The sequence below is a fragment of the Chrysochloris asiatica genome, unplaced genomic scaffold, assembly GCF_000296735.1.
Source record: "Chrysochloris asiatica unplaced genomic scaffold, ChrAsi1.0 scaffold00014, whole genome shotgun sequence".
In the NCBI taxonomy this organism is placed as follows: Eukaryota; Metazoa; Chordata; class Mammalia; order Afrosoricida; family Chrysochloridae; genus Chrysochloris; species Chrysochloris asiatica.
In genome coordinates this window covers 11,835,499-11,855,594 of record NW_006408532.1, presented here as the reverse complement: position 1 = coordinate 11,855,594, position 20,096 = coordinate 11,835,499, and the positions used below count along the sequence as shown (strand labels likewise).

Sequence of the window (20,096 nt, the reverse complement as noted above, 5' to 3'; positions counted from 1 at the left end):
TCTTAGACCATCTTCAGAAGTTTTTTATCCTTTTTTGTGTTTGTTCTTCTGTCTTAGAGGTATTCAGGGATTTGTCTTCCAGCTTACTGGTTCTACCTTCAATCTCATCTATTCTACTCCTCTGCCCTTTCAGACTGTTCTCTATTTCTTTTATTTTGTTATTGATTGTTTGGATCTCTTTCTGTTGGTTTTGAATTGTTTCCAATGCTGTATCTATCTTATTTGATTGTTCCTGTTGCACTTTCCTGACTTCTTCCTTGTGTTTCTCAACTCCATTGTAAAGTGTTTTGAAATATTTTATGATCATTATTCTGAATTCCATCTCAGGCATTTCCAAGGCCTGCCGTCCTTCCAGAATGGAGTCCAGATCTACTTCTAGGTCATTTGTCTCAGACACTTTATCTTGTTTCTGGACATTTGCTGATATGGTCATCTGCTTTTGCTTCTTGGACATTTTGAATGTTTATCTGTAGCCTTAATATTTAATTGAGTATGCGTTTTGGTATTTTTTATGCTTTCTGATTGCTTCCAGGAAGGTGTGGTCAGGATGTGGGCTTCCCTTTTCACTCTTCTTATTGTTTAACTCAGAGTAACTTTCACAGGTGTTGTCTGTTTCCCTGCTATATGGCAGTTGGTATTGGTTCTTGCCTGAGTTTTGGTGTTTTATAGGGTGTGATTGTAGGTTGCCTGTATGGTAGCAGTTGCTGACTCTTCTTGTGTAATATAGGGAGACTAAGAGCCCTCCAAAGGCAGAAGGGGGAGCATATAACAGCTAAACAATACCAGAAAAAAGAGGAAAAAAAAAAAAAGACTTAAAAAACAGCAACAAGAAAAACAAGACTGATACTGCAGTCTCTATTCACAGAAAAGAGAGAGAAGGGAGAGAAGAAGAAGGAAGAATAAATAAAGTTTATTTTTTAAAAATTAAAAAAAAAAAAATCTGTAGCCTAATATGAGGTCTCTTCCCTCCCTACAGCCCTCTCCTTCTCTTTCCTATGTTAAAAAAACTGAGCAAAAAGCAAACAAGAAAAGTTCAAGGCCTGCTCTTGGGCTGAGTATCTGTCGTACGTTTGGTTTTAAGTGGATACTGTCTCTTTAAATTTCAAGGAGATCTATGCACATGCGTAGTAGAACTCTTTGAGGGTGGGGCTGGAGTATCCACTAGCTCAGGCACCCCTATAGTTACCAGAATGGAGGTGCACAGACAGCAAGGGACCAACGAAAAGATACCAGAAAAAAAAGAATGTCCTGACCTCTATATCTGCGGCTCTGTTAGGCGTCCGTGGCTGCTCTGATCCTTTCCCCGCTTGGCCCCACACAAAATGGCGGCTCCTTGAGCAGCTGAGCATCCCGAACCAGGAAGCAATGGATTTCTTGCTTCTGCCACAAACTCTCCAGCTGTGAGCTTTCCAACCTTCTAAATATACCTTTATATGTGGTTCAGAGTACTGAGACCATTCCCTAGGCCTTCTTGGTCCTGTATTCTGTGTTGTTTTCAGCAGAGCTTGTCACTACACTTCCACCCAATCCGCCATCTTTTTCCGGAAAAAGCACTAAATCTCTTAATATATTTTTTCAAAGGACAATCATAGTAACTTATTAGGAAGAAGTATTAAAAAAATTGAAGACTTCATTGGTGAGAAAAAGGCTGAGAAAATTGTGCTGAGTAATTTTTTTCCATCATGATAATCCAGCTGCTCATTCTTCAAGGGTAGCATGGACTGTCCTATGAGAATTTCATTGGGAAACCTTACCCGACCTACTCTACAGCCTTGATCTTGCACCTTCAAATGTCTTTTTGTTTCCAAAACTCGGAGAACATTTCTAAGGAATATGATTTGAGTCCCTCAGGGATGCCAAAGCTTCATTGTTGATGTGGTAAATTGAAGAATTCAGAATTCTTTGAGAGAAGGTTAGAGAGATGGAACCATCACCTTCAGAAGTGTATAGACCCAGGAGGAGGAGATGTTGAGAAACAGCAGCTTCACATTTTCATATTTTTGTTTAACAAAGATTTCTAAGATTTTGTAGCAATACTTTTGGATTTACCCTCATACGTTTTCATGTGTGGTAAGTCTTTGTTCATTTATTTCAACTTTTGGAAATGCAAGGATAACTTTTGTTTGTTTGTCCTATGGTCTTCCTATTTTCATATAGTCTAAAATCTGTAAATAACTAGGAGAGAACAAGGTCAAACTCTCCTTATACTTCTGTGCCCTAGCAACCATTGCAGCCCTTAGAAGCAACTCTGCCGAATCTTAACAGCCCTGTTGATGTTTTTGAATGTCTTTTGTTGGGAAGTAGGCAGCCAGTTGGGTAGGAATGTGGTAAAATGTAGTATAAAAATCTATGCAAGTACTTTATTTCTGTATGGAGTATATATAACTTTATTTTGATGTGTTGCTTAGAAAGTACTTTTTATTTTCTTGAGAGAATAATCAGAAATCTTTAACAACTGCATATCACAGTTTGTAGTAAATGTGTCTTCCTCCCATTCATTTATAGATGATAAATTATTTTACAAATCTGAGAAATGAGCCAGTTTGACCTAAATTTCCAATCCTCTTTCTTCCACACTGATAGTTCTCATTTCAGCCCATCTCACATAGTAGGTAAGTATACCCTCTGTTTCTACCCACTGTCAAAGTCGCACCTATCACAGTCTCATTCTGGGCAGGTGTAGAGGAAAATCTTAAATCTTTTTTAAATCATGCAAATCATTCCCTTTTTGATACTTACTAGGCATTACCTTTTCTCCAGTAGGATGGTTTGTTAATATATGCATTCCTAATTTTTAGATGGGAATGGAGAAAATGAACAGCATGATATTTTACACCCTGTGCGAGGTAAATGCTATTTCAATCCAGCTTGAGCTGCTAAGCATCATGCTAACACAGGATCGCTGGCTGGCATCCAGATTGTTGTTGTTTTTTTAGGAGGGGTCAGCCTTGTGAGAACTAAGCCATCTGTCCAGCTAGTTATTTTAAGACTTTACTAACAAATAGTTTTCAATATTTTTTAATGTGTAGAGTAAAAAAAATGGATGTGTTACAAAATTCTTATCTTTAGAAATATCTTCCTCATTCTGTTTTGTTATCATTTTGGTATTATAATCCCAACTTGGTAGCAAACATCTTTGTACTAATGTTTTGCAGACTTAATTAGTTCATTAAAAGCAACATTTAAAAATTGGCATGTGAATTACGCAGTTCACTTCTTTAGAAGGCTCTTCTAAGAGACTTTATAATGGAGGCATTGAGCTTCTTCTAAAACAGATGCAGGGATTTTGTGAATGCATATTAAACTATAAGACTTTGAAGGATATCTGCTGCTTTCTTTGAGGGTTTTTTTTTGGACCACTCTGCTTGCTGTTATTAGTGACTTTTGATGACTAATGTAATATATTCCCCAATACCTCAAGTCATCTGCTGAAGAAAACTTCATTTTAGTTGCTTCATAACTGCCTGACTTACTTTGACTGTGCTGTCTGCTTACATATTTAAATGCTTAGAGTGCCTACTGCATGTCAGCACTGTGATGAGGTCCTGGGCATTCTACAGTGAAGGAGGCAGCCATACAGTCTCATTTGGGGCAGGTACACTTTAAACAAATGATCACTTGAATAATTGTTCAATTACAGACGTGACAGGAGCCACATAGATAATTGAAGTACCTTAGGAGATAGGATGCAGTGTACTGATTGGCCTGGGATAGAGCTTCAAGTAAAACTTCCCTGAGAAAGTGCTGTTTATCTCAAACCCAGACTTGCTGCTGACTGAAGTGGCTTTTTGTTCCTCTTGATGACTTGGGACTTGTGTTCAGTGATGTAGAAAGCAGGGAGCTGATATGGGGGATTCTTTCTTCCGTTTTAAGCAAGAGGCTTCTGCAAAGCGTGGCTACTGATATGGCTGTGGAGTCTGATGACTGCTAAGGTCATAGAATTAGGAACTAGACTTTTTTTTTGAAAGATTGGCTAACAGTAAGGGGCAGTTCTTTAATAACAACAGGCAACAACAACAAAGAAAACTAATCTTGAGCTTCATTATGGAAGTATGAAGTTAACATCACCATGACCAGACTATTAGACAACAGCCACATCAGATGTGTTCACCTCTAGGCAAAACACACACATACATACTCTTAGTTATTTTTCCCCAGATGAAAGTAACTTTATTTGAAAAATCAGATTCAACATTTAGAAAGAAATAAGGAAGAAAGACTGATACCAGTTCTAGAATGAATATAGAGTAGGGATCCTTAACCTTAGATTTATGAAAGGACTCTAAGGGGCTTATGAATGCCACAAACATTGATTGTAAACTTTTACACTTGTATGTGTTTTAGATACCAGTATATTCTCAAAGGATCTTTGATCCAAGAAAGATTTTTTAAAACACTGATAAATTAAAATATGTGCACCTTGTAAAAAAAGGAATGAAGAATTGTTCATAGACATTTTGAACCAAAATGTCTAAAGAATCAAATAATGTCTTTTCAGAATTCTGTTTCCTTCCCTATCTCCCCACTCGGATTTCTGGTGTGGCACTGTGGGCTGATGTGTCAGACTGCAAAGTCATTTGAACTGCAAGGTCGGTGGTTCAAGCTCATGAGCGGCTCATTGGAAACCCTATACAGGGTCTCTATGGGTCGGAATCGACTTGATGGCACTTAACAACAACAACAACAACAATCCCCCCACCCAATTGCTCCTCATAAACCCTATATAGGGTCACTATGAGTAGGAAATAACTTGATGGCACTTAACAGCAATAACAACAATCCGTCCACCCAAGAGGAGGAAAAGGGGGACAAGAGACAGGTTAAAGAATACTACAGACTCCTTTAAGAGGACTTGGAAAGTTCTGAAAACAGAACCAAAAAAAAAACGCAAAAAAATTTGATTAGCCTTGCCAAATCATAATGTTATGAGACACTTCAGTCAGTTGACAGATTGTAGTTCATAAAATTTATGTTCTGTACCCTAGTGAAGTACCTGAGGTCTTAAAAAGCTTACAAGTGGCCATTTAAGATTAAACTATTGGTCTCAACTCATCAAGAGCAAAAGAATAAGAAGGTAACCAAACATTTGTTTTTTCTGACCACTCAGAAGACACAAATCTATAGGGCTGATAGCCTACAGGAGTCATGACCTCAACTACCTTAAAACCAGTAGAAATAGATGGTGCTTGGCTACCGCCACTGACCTATCTGACCAGGGTCACAATAGATGATCAGGTTAGAATGAGAGTAAAGTACGGAACCAAACTCAATTATTTTAAAAGTCCAGCTTAACTGGACCATTTGAGACCAGAAGACTCCTGTTGTTGTTGTTGTTAAGTGTTGTGTTGTTAAGTAAGTTCTGACTCATAGCAACCCAGTATAGGGTTTCTGAGGCTGTACATCTTTATGGGAACAGAAAGCCTTATCTTTCTCCCACAGAACCATGGATGGGCTTGAACTACCCATCTTGTGGTTTGAGTCCAGTGCTTATCAGAAACACACTTTAAACCGTGAACCAAAACTTCTGGATCAAAAGCCATTGAGAGTCTGACTGTATTTATAACGGGTGCAAGATAGAAAAACAGGATTCTTTGGTTGATTAGAAATTCATTTTCAGCCTGAAAATATTGGTTATGAACTACATCTTGATTTGAACAGTGATTTCTAGGAGTTGTTTCTAGCCCAGTGCTTGGACCATCAAGCCAGCTGAGCACTTTAAGAAGAACCAAGTAGCTCTCCATTTTCGAAGGGCTTCTGTAATGTAAATAGGAACAGCAATCTTTCCAAGTTATTACCCTGTTAACAGGTTGACAGATATGTGCAAATTGTGACTCACTGCTCAATTTGGCACTAAATTAATGTCTTTCAGCACTGCGTCTGCTCAAGTGTAAACTAGTCACCACTGCTGTGTTACTGCTTGTTTGCCTATGTTCAAAAGGTAAAGCTTCAAGTCATTTGATCTTGCCATAGAGCAGAGTGAACATATGGTGGAAGTGTAGGAGGAGAGCACACTGTTCCTACCTGTCTTTAGCCCCACAATAGAAGCAGAGAGAACGCGTACTGCAGAGCTGTGTGCAGACTCTGGTGATGCACACTATCTTTCTTAGGAAGCAGCATTCTGAGAAGTACTGCCAAGAAAGTGGTACGACAAAGACTACTTCCTATACTAACCCCCACCCTCAGCCAAAAGAAAGCGTCATTTTGTCTCCAGATTTTGAATTTGAGGTTCCAAGCTTTCCTTTTTTCTATCAAGTCACTATGGTGGTATTGCATTTCGAAGGTTGGATCTATTTGAAAATGAAATGTTTTGATTTTTGCTTCTAGAATTTAGACATTGTTTTTCTCAGTTAAAAATGCAGCTGACTTTCTCTTTCTCCTTTTTGGCAAATACATAATGTCACCTGTAAAAAAAAAAAAAAAGAAATTTGCATATCCTTTATGTTAGGCATATGAAAGAAAAACAGTCTTTTTAAAATTCCATTTTGCTTAAATTGAGTTTGCTGAGCTCTATCTAATATGACTTGTTGGAGAAGGAACAACAACAACAAAAAAAACTGCCCCAGACCCTTCTGCTTCCCTGTTCCAGCTGCAGATGTTTTCCTAGGAAGTACTCTCCTTTCACTGCCTTTCCTTACAAGTGAAGATCTGACAAATAAAGGATTCCAGAAATGGCAAAGAACATTTGTTTTTTTGCCAACCTGGAACTCAGGCCTTTACTAAAGGAAAGCAAAGTCAGGTAGTTGGCATGGAATTCTGAAGATTTGTACATGGAGCTTAATTTCTAGTTGTTTGCATGACCTGGGATCTTCATTTAATCTACCCATTCCCCTATTTTCGCAGCCTATTAAAGAGACTAGTCTTCCAGAATTTATTTTGAATCCTTCAAGGTGAAAGGTGCTAGAGAGAGCAAATTATGATGTTACCTCTGTACTGAAGCTATGCATATTCATTTACATTCTACTGCCCAGAGCTATGATGACTATTGATTGAGGATCAGTTCAGAAGACATTGCCCTCCCTCCATTAGCATATACTTAGCAATGACCTCCAGTCACACCGGACAGTTGAGTTTTCACTTCCTGCTGAGTCTGAATTAACTGGATTTAAACTACACATAAAGATTTAGAAAAGAAGTGTGCAAATGTAGATATGTTTCCTGTGCCTTGGTGTAAGCTTTGGCATGAAGTTTGTCACGTATCTTTCACATTTTCAAGAAACACTAGACAGTGATGAAAAGTGAATTCATTTCTTCGTGCTCGTCTTTTGTAACTTTTAAGCTTAGAACCAAGGTTGCATGTCATATAGCTGTGTGTTGATCAGTCTGTTTCTTAGCCATCCAAGAAAGATGATTTTCCATACCATTTTTCAAATCACCAGAATGGAGCCTTCCGTTTTAGAAGGGCCTCATGAAGCTCTGGTAACGTAGTGGTTACGAATCGGGCTGCAAACCACAAGGTCAGCAGTGTGAAACTTCCAGCTGCTCCACGGGAGAAAGATAAGGCTTTCTGCTCCTGTAAAGATTTATAGCCTCGGAAACCCTGTTCAGGGTCGCTATGGGTCGGAACCGACTCGACAGCACTTAACAACAACATGTTCTTTCTGATCACTTTTTAATATCTTCATGTTATGGTCCTTTGTAGGAAGGAAGGCGACAAATGTTTTGTACTGCATTTTCATAGTAGCCATTCTTGAAGAATTTTAAAGTAGCCCCAAGAGCATTCTTTTCTCCTTGAACAGACACCTTTCAACACACTTCTAACTCCTCTCATTCACCTCTGCTCTGATTTTCACCGTCGGCATCATTTACCATCAGGACTACTATGCAGTTTTCTCATTCCTTCTTCAATTTGAAGATAATAGATATATAGAAGTTATCTATATAATAGATATGTAGTCCTGGTGTGGCGCTGTGGGCTAATGCGTCAGACTGCAAAGTCGTTTGAACTACAAGATCGGTGGTTCAAGCTCACCAGCTGTTCCTTGGAAACCCTATACAGGGTTGCTATGGGTCAGAATTGACTCAACGGCACTTAACAGCAACAACAATATATATAATACATGTAATATTCTTTAATGAAAACCTGATATAGTAGTGAAATTACTTTCTGACTTTCATAGCTGATATGTGGATGTTCACCTTTTTAACAAATGACATTAAATTGTCTTCTGTGAATAGAGAGCTCAGCTTCTTTCCCCAAGAGAACATGCCTTTTATGTCACTGATTTAATGGGCATGAAATTTAATTTGTCATATCCAAATGGTTCAATCATTAGTAGTTATACATCTAATTATTAAGGATTTTCCTTTTGAAAATAATCAAAGTGAGCACAAATGCTTGTGTGATATATTACGCTCAAAGAATCTGAAGCAGACCCAGATATATTTAGCCTATAGACTCTTCCCAAAGAGTCTCAACTAAGTGCAGAAATTATCCTGCTAAGAGAAGTTATCTGTGTAGACTTGGCCCATGGTTTATGTTGTTGAACTACCAGTAATATTTATCATTTTTGAATCCTTAATATGTGCCAGTATCATGCTAAGTGCTTAACATCAATCATCTCAATTTCCTATTATTAAATCTTAAGAGATTTAGGTTCCAATTGGGCCAGAAGAACAGAGAACTCTTTGGAGGGATGGCCTTAAGAAAAAATGGAAATGATCGATTGCCTGATATATTTGACTATAAAAAGAAAAGTTTCAATGTCAGTAGACTGAGTTTGGGAGATATAATTATAAAGATACTTAGGCAGCTAATCAAATGAAAATCAAATCAAAATGGAAAGTCATACAAGTAAATAAATGTTCACATGAGCCACGATGTGGCTTAGTTGTTTAATATAGACACGTAAACTTTAGAATGTAAATATTTATTACTGATTTAAACAAAATTATAATATAACTTAAATTTATTAGAGTCCAACCCTTGAAGGCATAAATTGTTTCAGGTATTTAAAAGAGAAGTAACTTAATCCAGGAAACTGGTTGTTGAGGTGATTGAGATGAGATCCCAATAAGAGACAGTGATCCAACCCCGAGTTTAGCAGTGACAGGCAGCTGCTGCTATCCCTAGACTGCTAGTACAAAGGGATGAGGCTGTGTTACTGGAGCCCAATGATGAAAGAGCTAAAATCTGATCTGCTATAGGAGCAAATCAGTCCTTTATGCCTAAAATTGGGATACCCAAGAACTAGCATTAAAAACAGATTTAGAAATATGGAGGAAAATACCAAAAGAATCACTAAAAAATGTTCACCTAAATGTGGAGAGATCAGAACTCTTTATCCATTGCTGGTGGGACTGTAAAATGGTATAAGCATTTTGGAAAACAGTATGGTAGTTCCTCAAAAAAAACTAAAAATAGAACTGTATGTCATCCAGCAATCCAGTCCTAGGTATATACCCTAGAAGCCTAAAAGTAAGGGCACAGACATATGTACACTTACGTGCTAAGTGAAGTAAGTCACTCACAAAAGAACAAATACTGTATTAGCTTACTTGCTTGCATCAGATGACGAGAACAGGTAAATATATCAAGATCAGTGATTATTAGTGATTACCTGTGCCAGGTGGCAGGAGGAAGAGAAGAAATCATTATCTAGAAAGTAGTGAATTTATGTCTGTGGTGATGGGAAAATGGGTATCAATGAAGGGTAATTGTTACAGAACTTGACTAATATAACTGATATCCCTAAGTCTTACGCTAGAAAAAGAGCAAAATGACAATTTTGTTTGTGCGATACATATTAGAATAATTGCAACTCCCCACTCTCCCCAACCAAAAAAAAAAAAGGAAAAAGAAGCAATTGCTGAAACTACTTAGACACACCAAACACCTACTGGAATTAGTTCTCTTGGGATCAAAGGCTTAGGGCCATGGCTTTGTGAGTTTTCAGCATTTCTGTTTTACCCTTAGTTCAATGAGTACTGTGTAGGGTTATCCAAGATACGAAGGAATCTGAGAAGAAACTGGATTCCATGAACTACTACTGCCTCATTTGTCCTGAGACCAATTGAACTTGTTGCAGACCGTGTAAAACTGGTCAGAAGTTCGAGGCCCATTGGGCCCGAGTGTTGCAGACAACGCAGGCCACAGCCTCTGAGGAAAAGATTCTGGCCACCGGGCAGTCATAACAAATTGTTTTTCATCTTAGTGTTCAGTTATGTTTTATTAATTCCAAACATGTGCCCTTAGTATCCACAGATGAATGTAATATTTTCCTAAAGCTGAGACTGTAAAGGTTTCAAGGTCAAGCCTTTCTCCAAAGGATGAACTGAAAATAGCTTAGCTACTTTCCGGTTCTTTGTTCTATAGACAAAAAAGCCATCCTCCCTAAATCTGTCCCAGGTGCTGGTTATTCAGCCAAGTTCCTGAGAACCTGGCTCAGGAAGCCAAAACAGCGGGACTCCTCCCAAGCCTTTTGTCCTTCCCTTTCACCTTCCCCCAACTGAGCTCAGGGGCTATAGATATGTTAATTGAGCCTGAGAAACCAAGTTGCGGGCCTGGGATTCGAACCAGCAAAGCACGATGTAAAGTTGCCTGAATGTCTGGAGAATTACGGATGCCAGCTGTACCTTGTCTTAGTCCCTCCCAGCTTAGTGTGAAGATCCTTCCCTAAATAAAATGGAGACTCAGGCTGGCCCAGGTGTGCATTATAGGCTGGCAGTGAAAGAGTACACTACGGCTAGCAGGTCGTGCATTATGGCTTGCAGGCCGTGCATTACAGGCAAGCAGTGAGAGTGCACTACAGCTAGCAAGGCATGCATTACGGGCACAGCTAAGATGTTTACCATACAGGACACCACGCCAGAGCTGCTAGACACCAGTAATGCAACCATCCTGGTTTCAGGGTGCCTCTTTGTCCCCCTCCTTTTGTCTTTCTGTGTATTCTTTTGCTATCCCTTTCGCCGCCAGATATCTCATCCTCGTGACCCAAACACTCGTGTCGAGGCCTGTCTCCAACATGAACTAGATGGTACCCAGCTATCATTGCTGAATATTTTGATCAAGGATTCAGTACATGGAGTCCTGATCAAGGGGGTCAGTGGGAAGGAGGTGGAACAGAACTTCAGATTTCATATAGAATCCAGATTTGACTGCATCCACTGAAGCTGGAGGAATCCCTAGACTGTTGTCCTGAGAAAGTTTTGAACTTTGAATCAAATCTATTCCCCTGAAGTCATCTTAAAACTATAGACCACAGTTTAGCTGAATTAGTAAAGAATATTCACATTAATCGTTGTCTCTATTAAAGAGTTATCTATATTGCGACTGTCACAACTGTAAAGGTAGAAGTTTTGTAACAAAAAGTGGGGAGTAGTTAATCTTACAGTCCAGGAACAGAACATCCAAGGGCCATCAAGGGAGAAAAGCACAAGCTGAATGTGGGAGCCTATCCAGAGAAGCAGCAACACCAGAGATGGAGGCAGAGATGATGATATGGAGAAAGGGAACGAGAACTCTAGACTCATGGAAAGAGAAAGGCTGTATTCTGATAGCCAGGAAGCAGGCTTGCAGAATGTGCCCTTCGGTTGTTTAAATTATTATATATTCCTGGGTGTTTTTGTGTATACCCCCCTCCCCCCCCAAAAAAAAATACAGCATGGGGAATAGAAGCAAAAATACTCATGAATGGTTATGTATGGAGGAGATTGTAATCACTGCAATGAAACCATGAGTGTAAAACTGATGTTCTCCCTTGTAAACTATCACTCAATTCACAATAAAAACTTTAAAAAATATATATCAGAAAGATATATTCTTGTGCCTTATTGATTATGCAAAAGCATTCAGCTGTGAGTCATAACAAACTATGGATAACATTACGAAGAATGGGTATTCCAGAACACTTGTGCTCATGAGGAGCTTGTACATAGATGAAGATGTAGTTGTTAGAACAAGGCCATATTGAATGGTTTAAAATCAAGAAAGATGTGCAACAGGACTGTATCTTTTCATCATACGTATTCAACCTGTATGTTCAAATTATCTGAGAAACTAGATTGTATGAAGAAGAACATGGCATCAGGATTGGAGGAAGACTCAATAGCAGCCTGTGATATACATATGACACAGCCTTCCTTGCTGAAAATGAAGAGGACTTAAAATGTTTACTGATGGAAATCAAAGACCAGAGACTTCTGTATGGGTTGCTCCTCAGTGTAAAGAAAACAAAAATCCTCAGCACTGGATCAATACATAGCATCATGATAAATTAATAGAAGATTGAAGTTGTCAAAGAGTTATCTATGTCAGGTCAAATTGAAAATATAGCTGACTCTTGAAGAATGTGTGAGGGTTAGGGGCACTGAGAAAGTCCACATATAATTTCTGACTCCCTCCAAAAGGTAACTATTAATAGCCTACTGTTGGCTGTAAGACTTAACTATAACATCTACAATTAATTAACATACTTTTTGTATATATTATATACTGTATTCTTACAATAACATAGGCTACAGAAAAAATGTTATTAAGAAAATCATAAGGAAGAGGAATCGATTTACAATGTTGCCATTGTTAAGTGTCATTGAGTTCATTCCAACTCATAACAACCCTGTATAGGATTTCTGAGGTTGTAAATCTTTGCAGGAACAGAAAGCCTCATCTTTCTCTGGAAGAGTGGCTGGTGGGCTCAAACCGCTGAACTTGTGGTTCATAGTCCATTTCTTATCCTGTAGAGTCACAGCAGTCCTATATAATGCTGTACTGTAAGTTTACATATATTTGTCAGATTACATTTGTTTATAAGATGAGTGGTCTTCATGTTGAGCGGACTGAGTGAGGAGAAGGAAGAGGAAAGGTTGATCTTGCTTTCTCAGGGGTGACAGAGGTGGAACAGGTAGAAGAGAGAGCGGTGGAGGCAGGCATACTTGGTGTAACTTTATGGAAGTGCATCATAAATTTTGTCTAACTATTTTGCATTTTCATTTCTTTAAAAATATTTCTATATGATACCAATTATTTTTCCACTGTTTGCTTTAGTTTCTGTGCCAGTATCACATAACAGCCTAGTATATGTACTGCAAAAAAATTGTGTATAAGTGGAACTGTGTAGTTCAAGGCTCAATTGTATTAATAAAAACAAAGATGAATAATATATGGGGCAAATAGTCTAACTCAGAAGTCCTAGTGCAACAGTGGTAAAGAACTTAGCTGCTAACCAAAACATCTGCAGTTCAAACCCACCAGCTGCTCCATAACAGAAAGATATGGCAGTATGCTTCTGCTTCTGCAAAGGTAGTTGTTGTTGTGTGTCATCAAGTCAGTTCCGACTCAGCAATCCTGTGTAGGGTTTCTGGTGGGTTTGAACTGCTAAACTTGCAGTTACCAGTGCAATGCTTATCCTACTGTACCACACCAGGACTCCCTGTAAAAGTTACAGCCTTAGAAATATTCTGGGGCAGTTCTGTTCTGTTCTGTAGGGTCACTTTGGGTCAAAATCAACTTGATGGCAATGGATTTGGTTTTTACATTTTGAGTCTAATTAATGATAGCGAAATGTCAGGAGCGATAGCAGAAATGGTGACCCATAAATAATGCAACCAGTATCACTGGACTATACATGTAGAAATTGTTGAATGGGTATATGAAGTTGCTGTATTTATTTTCACCAAAAATAAAATATGAAAAAGGCCACCCCCCAAAAAAAACGAGAGGCATAAGGGATTAGTGTTATGTTTTGCCCCCCCCCCACGCCTTTTTTTAAACCTTGTAATTCTATTTGCCTTTAAAAATATATTATGTTATTAAAAATTAATTTAAAAGACAAGTGTGTAGGAAAGTGAAGATTTTTGTTTTTCTGGTAGAGTTGTAGCTCATACTTGCTTATTTCTTTTTTCCACTTAGGTATGTTGATGATGTGATCAGCCGCATTGACAGGATGTTTCCTGAAATGTCAATCCACTTATCTAGACCCAATGGAACATCAGCAATGCTTCTGGTAAGATCTACTTGACCTATTTGTAAAGCATGTGGAAGAAAATTGACCTCAAGATTAACTCTCTGGTCCTGTGTTGTATAGTGTATAAAATGCTAATTCAGTCTGAGTTCCATGATATTTGTCTTTACTGACATTCTGTAGATTAACATGTTTTCACATTGAAATCTTACTTTGGATCCGAACCAATTGCAGATCCTATCTAAGAAGTAACCAGATAGGAAAGATACTGTAAGAGTAATTCACTTGTAAGCTAATTTATGGAACAAACCTCTTAAACACAGTTTTAATGAATCTTTTATAATGTCTTAAAGAGATACAGGGAACATGGTGGCTCCATATGATAAGCACTGGACAGTGAATAATGAGTTCACCAAAAATAGGTATGTTTTGGGAATACAGCAGAACAACAATGGTAAATTATAGTATTAATTAAAAAGGAATACAGACATCAATGCTGAGAAACTTTGCTGATGGTTTGTGTAATGAAAGTGGAAAACGCTCCCATGAACACAGATTTGGAGAAAACTACCACATGTTACAGAAAACATTTAAAAGTGGGTTTTGATAGGCATCAGGTTGGTGAGACTCAGAACAGACTGCATGTTATGTGTAGTCAGTTGCTGCTGTTTTGGGGCCTACAGTGTGAACTTCCTATATTTTAGCATTTACTTTGCTCTTCGAGGACATCCTGAGGGTCAGCAAATAAGAGGAGGACCTTCAATAAGATGGATTGACACAGTGGCTGCAACAGTGGGCTCAAACAGCACCACTGTGAGAATATGGAGGGATGGGCATTGTTGTGCTCTGTTGGTCATAGGGTCACTGTGAGTGTGAACCTACTCGATGGTGCCTAACAAACTTTGTAAAATATTAGTCATCCAGAATGAGTTGTGTTCACTCAAGCTAGTCTTCAGCTTTTCTGTGTTGCACATGTGGTTTTCCCTTAAGAAAGAAAAAAATGTAGGCTTATTAAATGTGTTATTTCATTGTGATAGAAAAATCAGTGAAGTTCATCTGGTTGACATGCTACTTTTTCTACTTAAAAATTTTTTTTCCCGTTAAAAAAGAAAGAGAATGAGATAGTAGTGTGTTTTCCTTTCACAGAAAAAGAAAACAAATGTCTTTATATAACATGTATCTGTATATAAAACATGAAATATTTTTCTGCCTCAGTTAAATGTACAAATTGTCTAAATTTTAAGATCCTGTGGATCCAGCAACCAAAACATAAATCTTGCTTTTGGCATGCTTGACAGGGACTAAAGAGTTAATGAAGATAAAAATGAAAGCGTCCTCAGTGAAATAGGTTTGTTCAAATTATTTCTGGGTCATTGAGCTTCTATTTCATGATGAAGGTAGGAATTTGGCATTGAAGGGAATGAGCAAAGGGAACAGGATTATAGGTAAACAGGTCTAGGATATTAGAGTTACTTCCACTTGACAAAACAGTCTTTTATTTCACAATGACCCGTCAGCCCCATCTGCTTTCCCATGGAGCCTCTGTTTTAATACACTGATGAGAGAGCTTAGGGGCTCAATTCAAGGAAAGAATTCTGTTGATATACACTGTTTCTTATACCCATGAGTAGTTCATTCAGATCCATATGTACCTAGCTAGCTTGGTTGTTACCTTCTTCAGATGTCACAAGACTCTACATGGGGGAGTGCTTATTTATAGAAATAGTAATGAGTAATCTGATTCAGAATCATTTTGCCAGGTGGATAATCATACTTTTAACATATTGCTTTATTTGGTTTTTACTATTAAAAGATGTTATTTTATCAGATTACAAATCTCTAAGCCATTTGCTGCTGCCTCACCCATGATCTTTGAGGACGAAGAGAATTCTTTCCTGGAAGGGGAGGGGAGCAGGACCAACAGCTGTTACTTCCAGTACTCCCTTTGCTAGCATCCTGTTCCCTATGAGTTGGGTGGAAAAGGATAGAGACCCATACTGCAAAAACACTAAGGCAATACTGCAGTAGGTTTGGGCAAAAGATCAAAATGTTGTTTTCCAGAGATTCGTTCTGGAAGGCTCTGAAAGGAGAGTAAGACTGGTGATGGAAAGACCAATTAGGAGGTTGTTGAAGCAGGACCCATTTGAGCACTCTGCAATGTCTCCTTTTATCTACCTTGGCCAAAGCCTCAAGTCAGTCTGTGCTTTTAATAAAGAAGTATTTCTTACTGAGTCAGTTAGACCTCCTTGGATGCACTGATAAACTTAGAAAGTAAGAAAAGCGTTGGTTCTTGTATTTGTTTTGCTTTCTTAAAAACAGAAAAACTATTGTGAATTGAGCAAAGGTTTACAGATAAGATCATCACCTTTACATTCAACAAATATACTTTGTTTCATCTCAATGAGTGCCTTCTCGTCTATGCTGAACACTTATCCTGCTTCCTCCCTGTGGTTTCCATCTCCCCATCCGGTCTCACCTGTGACCTTAGATACATGTTGCTTCTTTGATTTTGAATAATTGATTATTCCATCATTCATAGTGAGCAGACCTTCTAGTATTGTTGTTCCCCTTAGATACTTATCTGTTGCTTGGCTAAAAGTTGTGCCATGAGGGTGAGTTCCTTTCCAGATGTGAAGAGTGGTCAAGGGCCATGGTCTCATTTTCCTCCAGTTTCTTTCCGACCAGTAAGCTTGGCCTTTTTTTTAAATCTGAGTTTTGTTTCACATATTCTGCCACTCTATCTGAGAACTTCTAATATGATCCCTTTCAGAGAAGTTTGGTAGTGGTAGCTGTGTATCATCTCGTTTTTCTGGTCTTAAAGTCACAGAGACTGATGTTCACATTTTCCATCAGTCCATTGCCTCTTCATTTCACATCACTCTTCCTTTCTTCTGCGTATGGATAGACCTGTAGCTGCCCCTTAAACGGTCACTCATGGGATTTTCATATCCCAGGTATTACTCACCAAAGTAGGATGTAGAACATTGTCTTTGTGGACTATGTTATGCCAGTTGATCATGGTGTCCCCTGAAACTATGTTCTTGAGCCCTCAGGGTCAGTTACTCATTGCCTGAAGAGGTTTGCTAATTATCTAAGAAGATTTTATTGTTTTTCCCACTGTATATCCCACCACATTCATAGTTGAATTTGCGGGAAAGGTAAATCTCTATGTACCATTATCCTCTTTCTAACTCTTGTATATCTGTGGGATATATATATATATATCTTCCACTTTTCCCTCATGCTCATTCAGCATGTGTCTCTGTCCATTTATCTACCTGTAGAGCATTGTTGTCCCAAGGTTATATTTTATTAATATTTGCCTCTGTCCCCTTTAGCCCTAAAGACACTGCTCTGTGTCATCATCATTCTTCTGCCACCCTCCTTCTTTTATTTTGCCCTTTGCCTTTTTGTATATTGCTCTCCCAAACATGGTAGATGTCCATAGACTCAAAGATAGAGTCTGCCAAAAAGGACAAAAACCAGGGCAGCTCTAGGGATGTCAGGAGCAAGAACAAAACAATGGTCATTATGGTATCCTGTAGTCCAAATGATTTGGGATCCATTTCCTTCTTTCCCTGTGTTTGTGCTCAGACGTTTTCAGGAGAAATAAACAAGTTGACCTACCCCGGAGTGGTTCTGTCAGGGTGACATCATATATTGTCAGCATCACAGAACTATATAGTAGAGGATGTGGGCATTCCCCAGAGGAAAAAGGGCACAGCAGAAAAAAAGCAACAAGTGCATGATTAAATAAATGCCTGTGTATAGGAAGAAGCTCTCGTCTTACACAGAACTCAGCTCATTTGATCCTTAGAGTGATCTTCGAGGTAAATTATTGTTACGTGCTGTCGAGTCAGTTCTGAATCATACTGACCCTGAATAGGGATTTCAAGGAGTGGCTGGTTTGAACCTCCAACCTTGTGGTTAGCAGTTCAATGCTTACCCTGCAGCACCAGACCAATCATTTTTATTTTCCAAGCTAAAAAACTGAGATCCAGAGATGTGCAGTCCTTTCTATTAGACCATGCAGCCTAAACCCCCAGTCCAAGTCTCTAGAATACTCTTCTACTCTCATTCTGATTGTTGCTTATGCTGAGGACAACATTTGAATCACTAGACTAGTAATAATTTTTCTTAAAAAGTTTTTTTTATTCTGTAGTTTGGTCCATATGAATTTACATAATTTACATGTAAAGTGTAATGGTTAAGTTCTCCCACACAATTTTAAGAACCAGAGCAGAACCATTGTGTGCTTCCCCCCAGTCTCTGCCTCTCTACCCAAGGTAACCACAATCCTGGTTGTCATTCCTTAAACGTCCCTTTTTATATGCACTTTTACCATATATATGTATATTCCTATATAATATCTTGTTTCGTTTTGTTGGGTTTGAGCTTTATAGGAATGGTGTCATGCTGTGTATTGTTTCTGAGATTTATTCCTCTTGTTGATTGTATCTGTAGTTTAATCATTTTCATTGTCATACAAGAGCCCATTCTGTGACTGTACGCTATTACTGTTCTTTCTCCTGTCAGTGCATGTTTGGGTTGTTTCCAATTTTGCTTTTTAAATAATGTTGGCATGAGCATTCTTGCACATATACCACCATACATTTTTAAATCTTAGCTCAAGTCATGGAGCCGGGGCAAGTCCTTTCTGGAGAGAGAAGTGGAGTGTTAAGATTGGTGGGAGCTGATAGCATTTTTTCCCCAGTCACTTGAGTTGTGAAATGGCTTCCTGAAATCACTCAGGAGGGATGCCCACATTACTGTATAAAGGGGTCCAGAAGTGACTCAAGTTAACTGGACTGCATTCCAGGATTGCAGTAGTCAACTGATTTTGGTGTAAAGACTTCAGTTTTTGATGTGTAAGTTTAAACGGGTTTTGGGATTGTTTGTACACTTCAATAGGAAAACATTATTAAAGTTACTGGAATTCCAGAGCAGTCCAGGAACCAAAGTCCAATTTTTGTGTTCCTTTTCAGTTTCCTACTTTATCAAGCATCCACTGCCAAGAGGTGGCAGAGTGCTTTAGATGTATGATATGATTCAGGGCCCACATCACTTATTGATGTTTTCTTCAAAATATAGACTCATTGCCGTTGAATCAATTCTAACTCACAACACCCCATAGGGCAGAGGAGAACTGCTGCAAAGGGTTTCCAAGGCTGTTAGTCCTCACAGAAGCAGACTGCTGTGTCTTTTTCCCATGGAGCAACTGGTGAATTTGAGCCACTGACCTGTCAATTAACAGTTGATTGTTTACCCAGTGTGCTACCAAGGCTCCTTTACAATATATAGGGGCGGGTGGGAGGACCACCACTTATCTGTTAGTTTGTGGCTGTGGTGGCTTGCTTGTTCCTGTAATGCTGGAAGCTATGCCACCAGTATTTTAGATATAAGCAGGGTCACCATGGTGGACAGGTTTCAGCAGAGCTTCCAGCCTAAGACAGACTAGAAAGAAGGAGGGTGGACTACTTCTGAATGGTTTGCCACTGAAAACCTTATGAATAACATTGTCAGATACATTTCTGGAAGATAACAACATAATGAATAGCAACGAAATATTGTCAGTTACAGTCCTGGAATACAAGCCCCTCAGGTTGAAAGGCACTCAGAATACGACTGGGGAAGACTGCTTCTTCAAATTAGTGTTATCCATAATGATATGAATGGAGCAAAGCTTTCAGAATCTTCATTTGTTGAAGGAACACAACTTAAAATGAGAGGAAAAAGTCACAATATGCATTAATAATCAGAACGTGTAATGTATGAAGTATGAATCAGGGAAATTGAAAGTTATCAGAAATCAAATGAAACTCGTAAAAAAATCAATACTTTACTGGCATTGGCCATTTTAAATCAGATCTATCTTGAAGTGAAATGCTGTCTTTGGTCGGGTAATATCCATATGCCTACAACAAGGAAGACAGACCAGTTACTACTACTATCATTCAAATTTACCACTAAAGCCAATGTTAATGAAATTGAAGAATTCTACCAACTTCTTCAGTCAGGATTGATCAAACATGTAATCAAGATGTGTTGATTTGTTGTTGTTGTGTGTTGTGGAGTTGGTTTCGACTCATAGCGACCCTGTACAGGGTTTCTGAGGCTGTAAATCTTTACAGGAGCAGAAAGTCTCATCTTTCTCCCGCAGAACAGCTGGTAGTTTCGAACTGCTAACCCTGAGGTTAG

General features: G+C 38.6%; 1 protein-coding gene across 2 annotated transcripts in view; it reads left to right on the top strand.

Moving 5' to 3' along the window:
• MED27 (mediator complex subunit 27) overlaps positions 1 to 20,096 on the top strand; it is a 340,395-nt gene that overhangs the window by 212,108 nt on the left and 108,191 nt on the right. For both annotated transcript variants that reach the window (XM_006834893.1, XM_006834892.1), the window contains exon 4: positions 13,847 to 13,940. In XM_006834893.1, the coding sequence (XP_006834956.1) occupies positions 13,847 to 13,940 (94 nt within the window). The remainder of the gene's footprint in view (positions 1 to 13,846; positions 13,941 to 20,096) is intronic.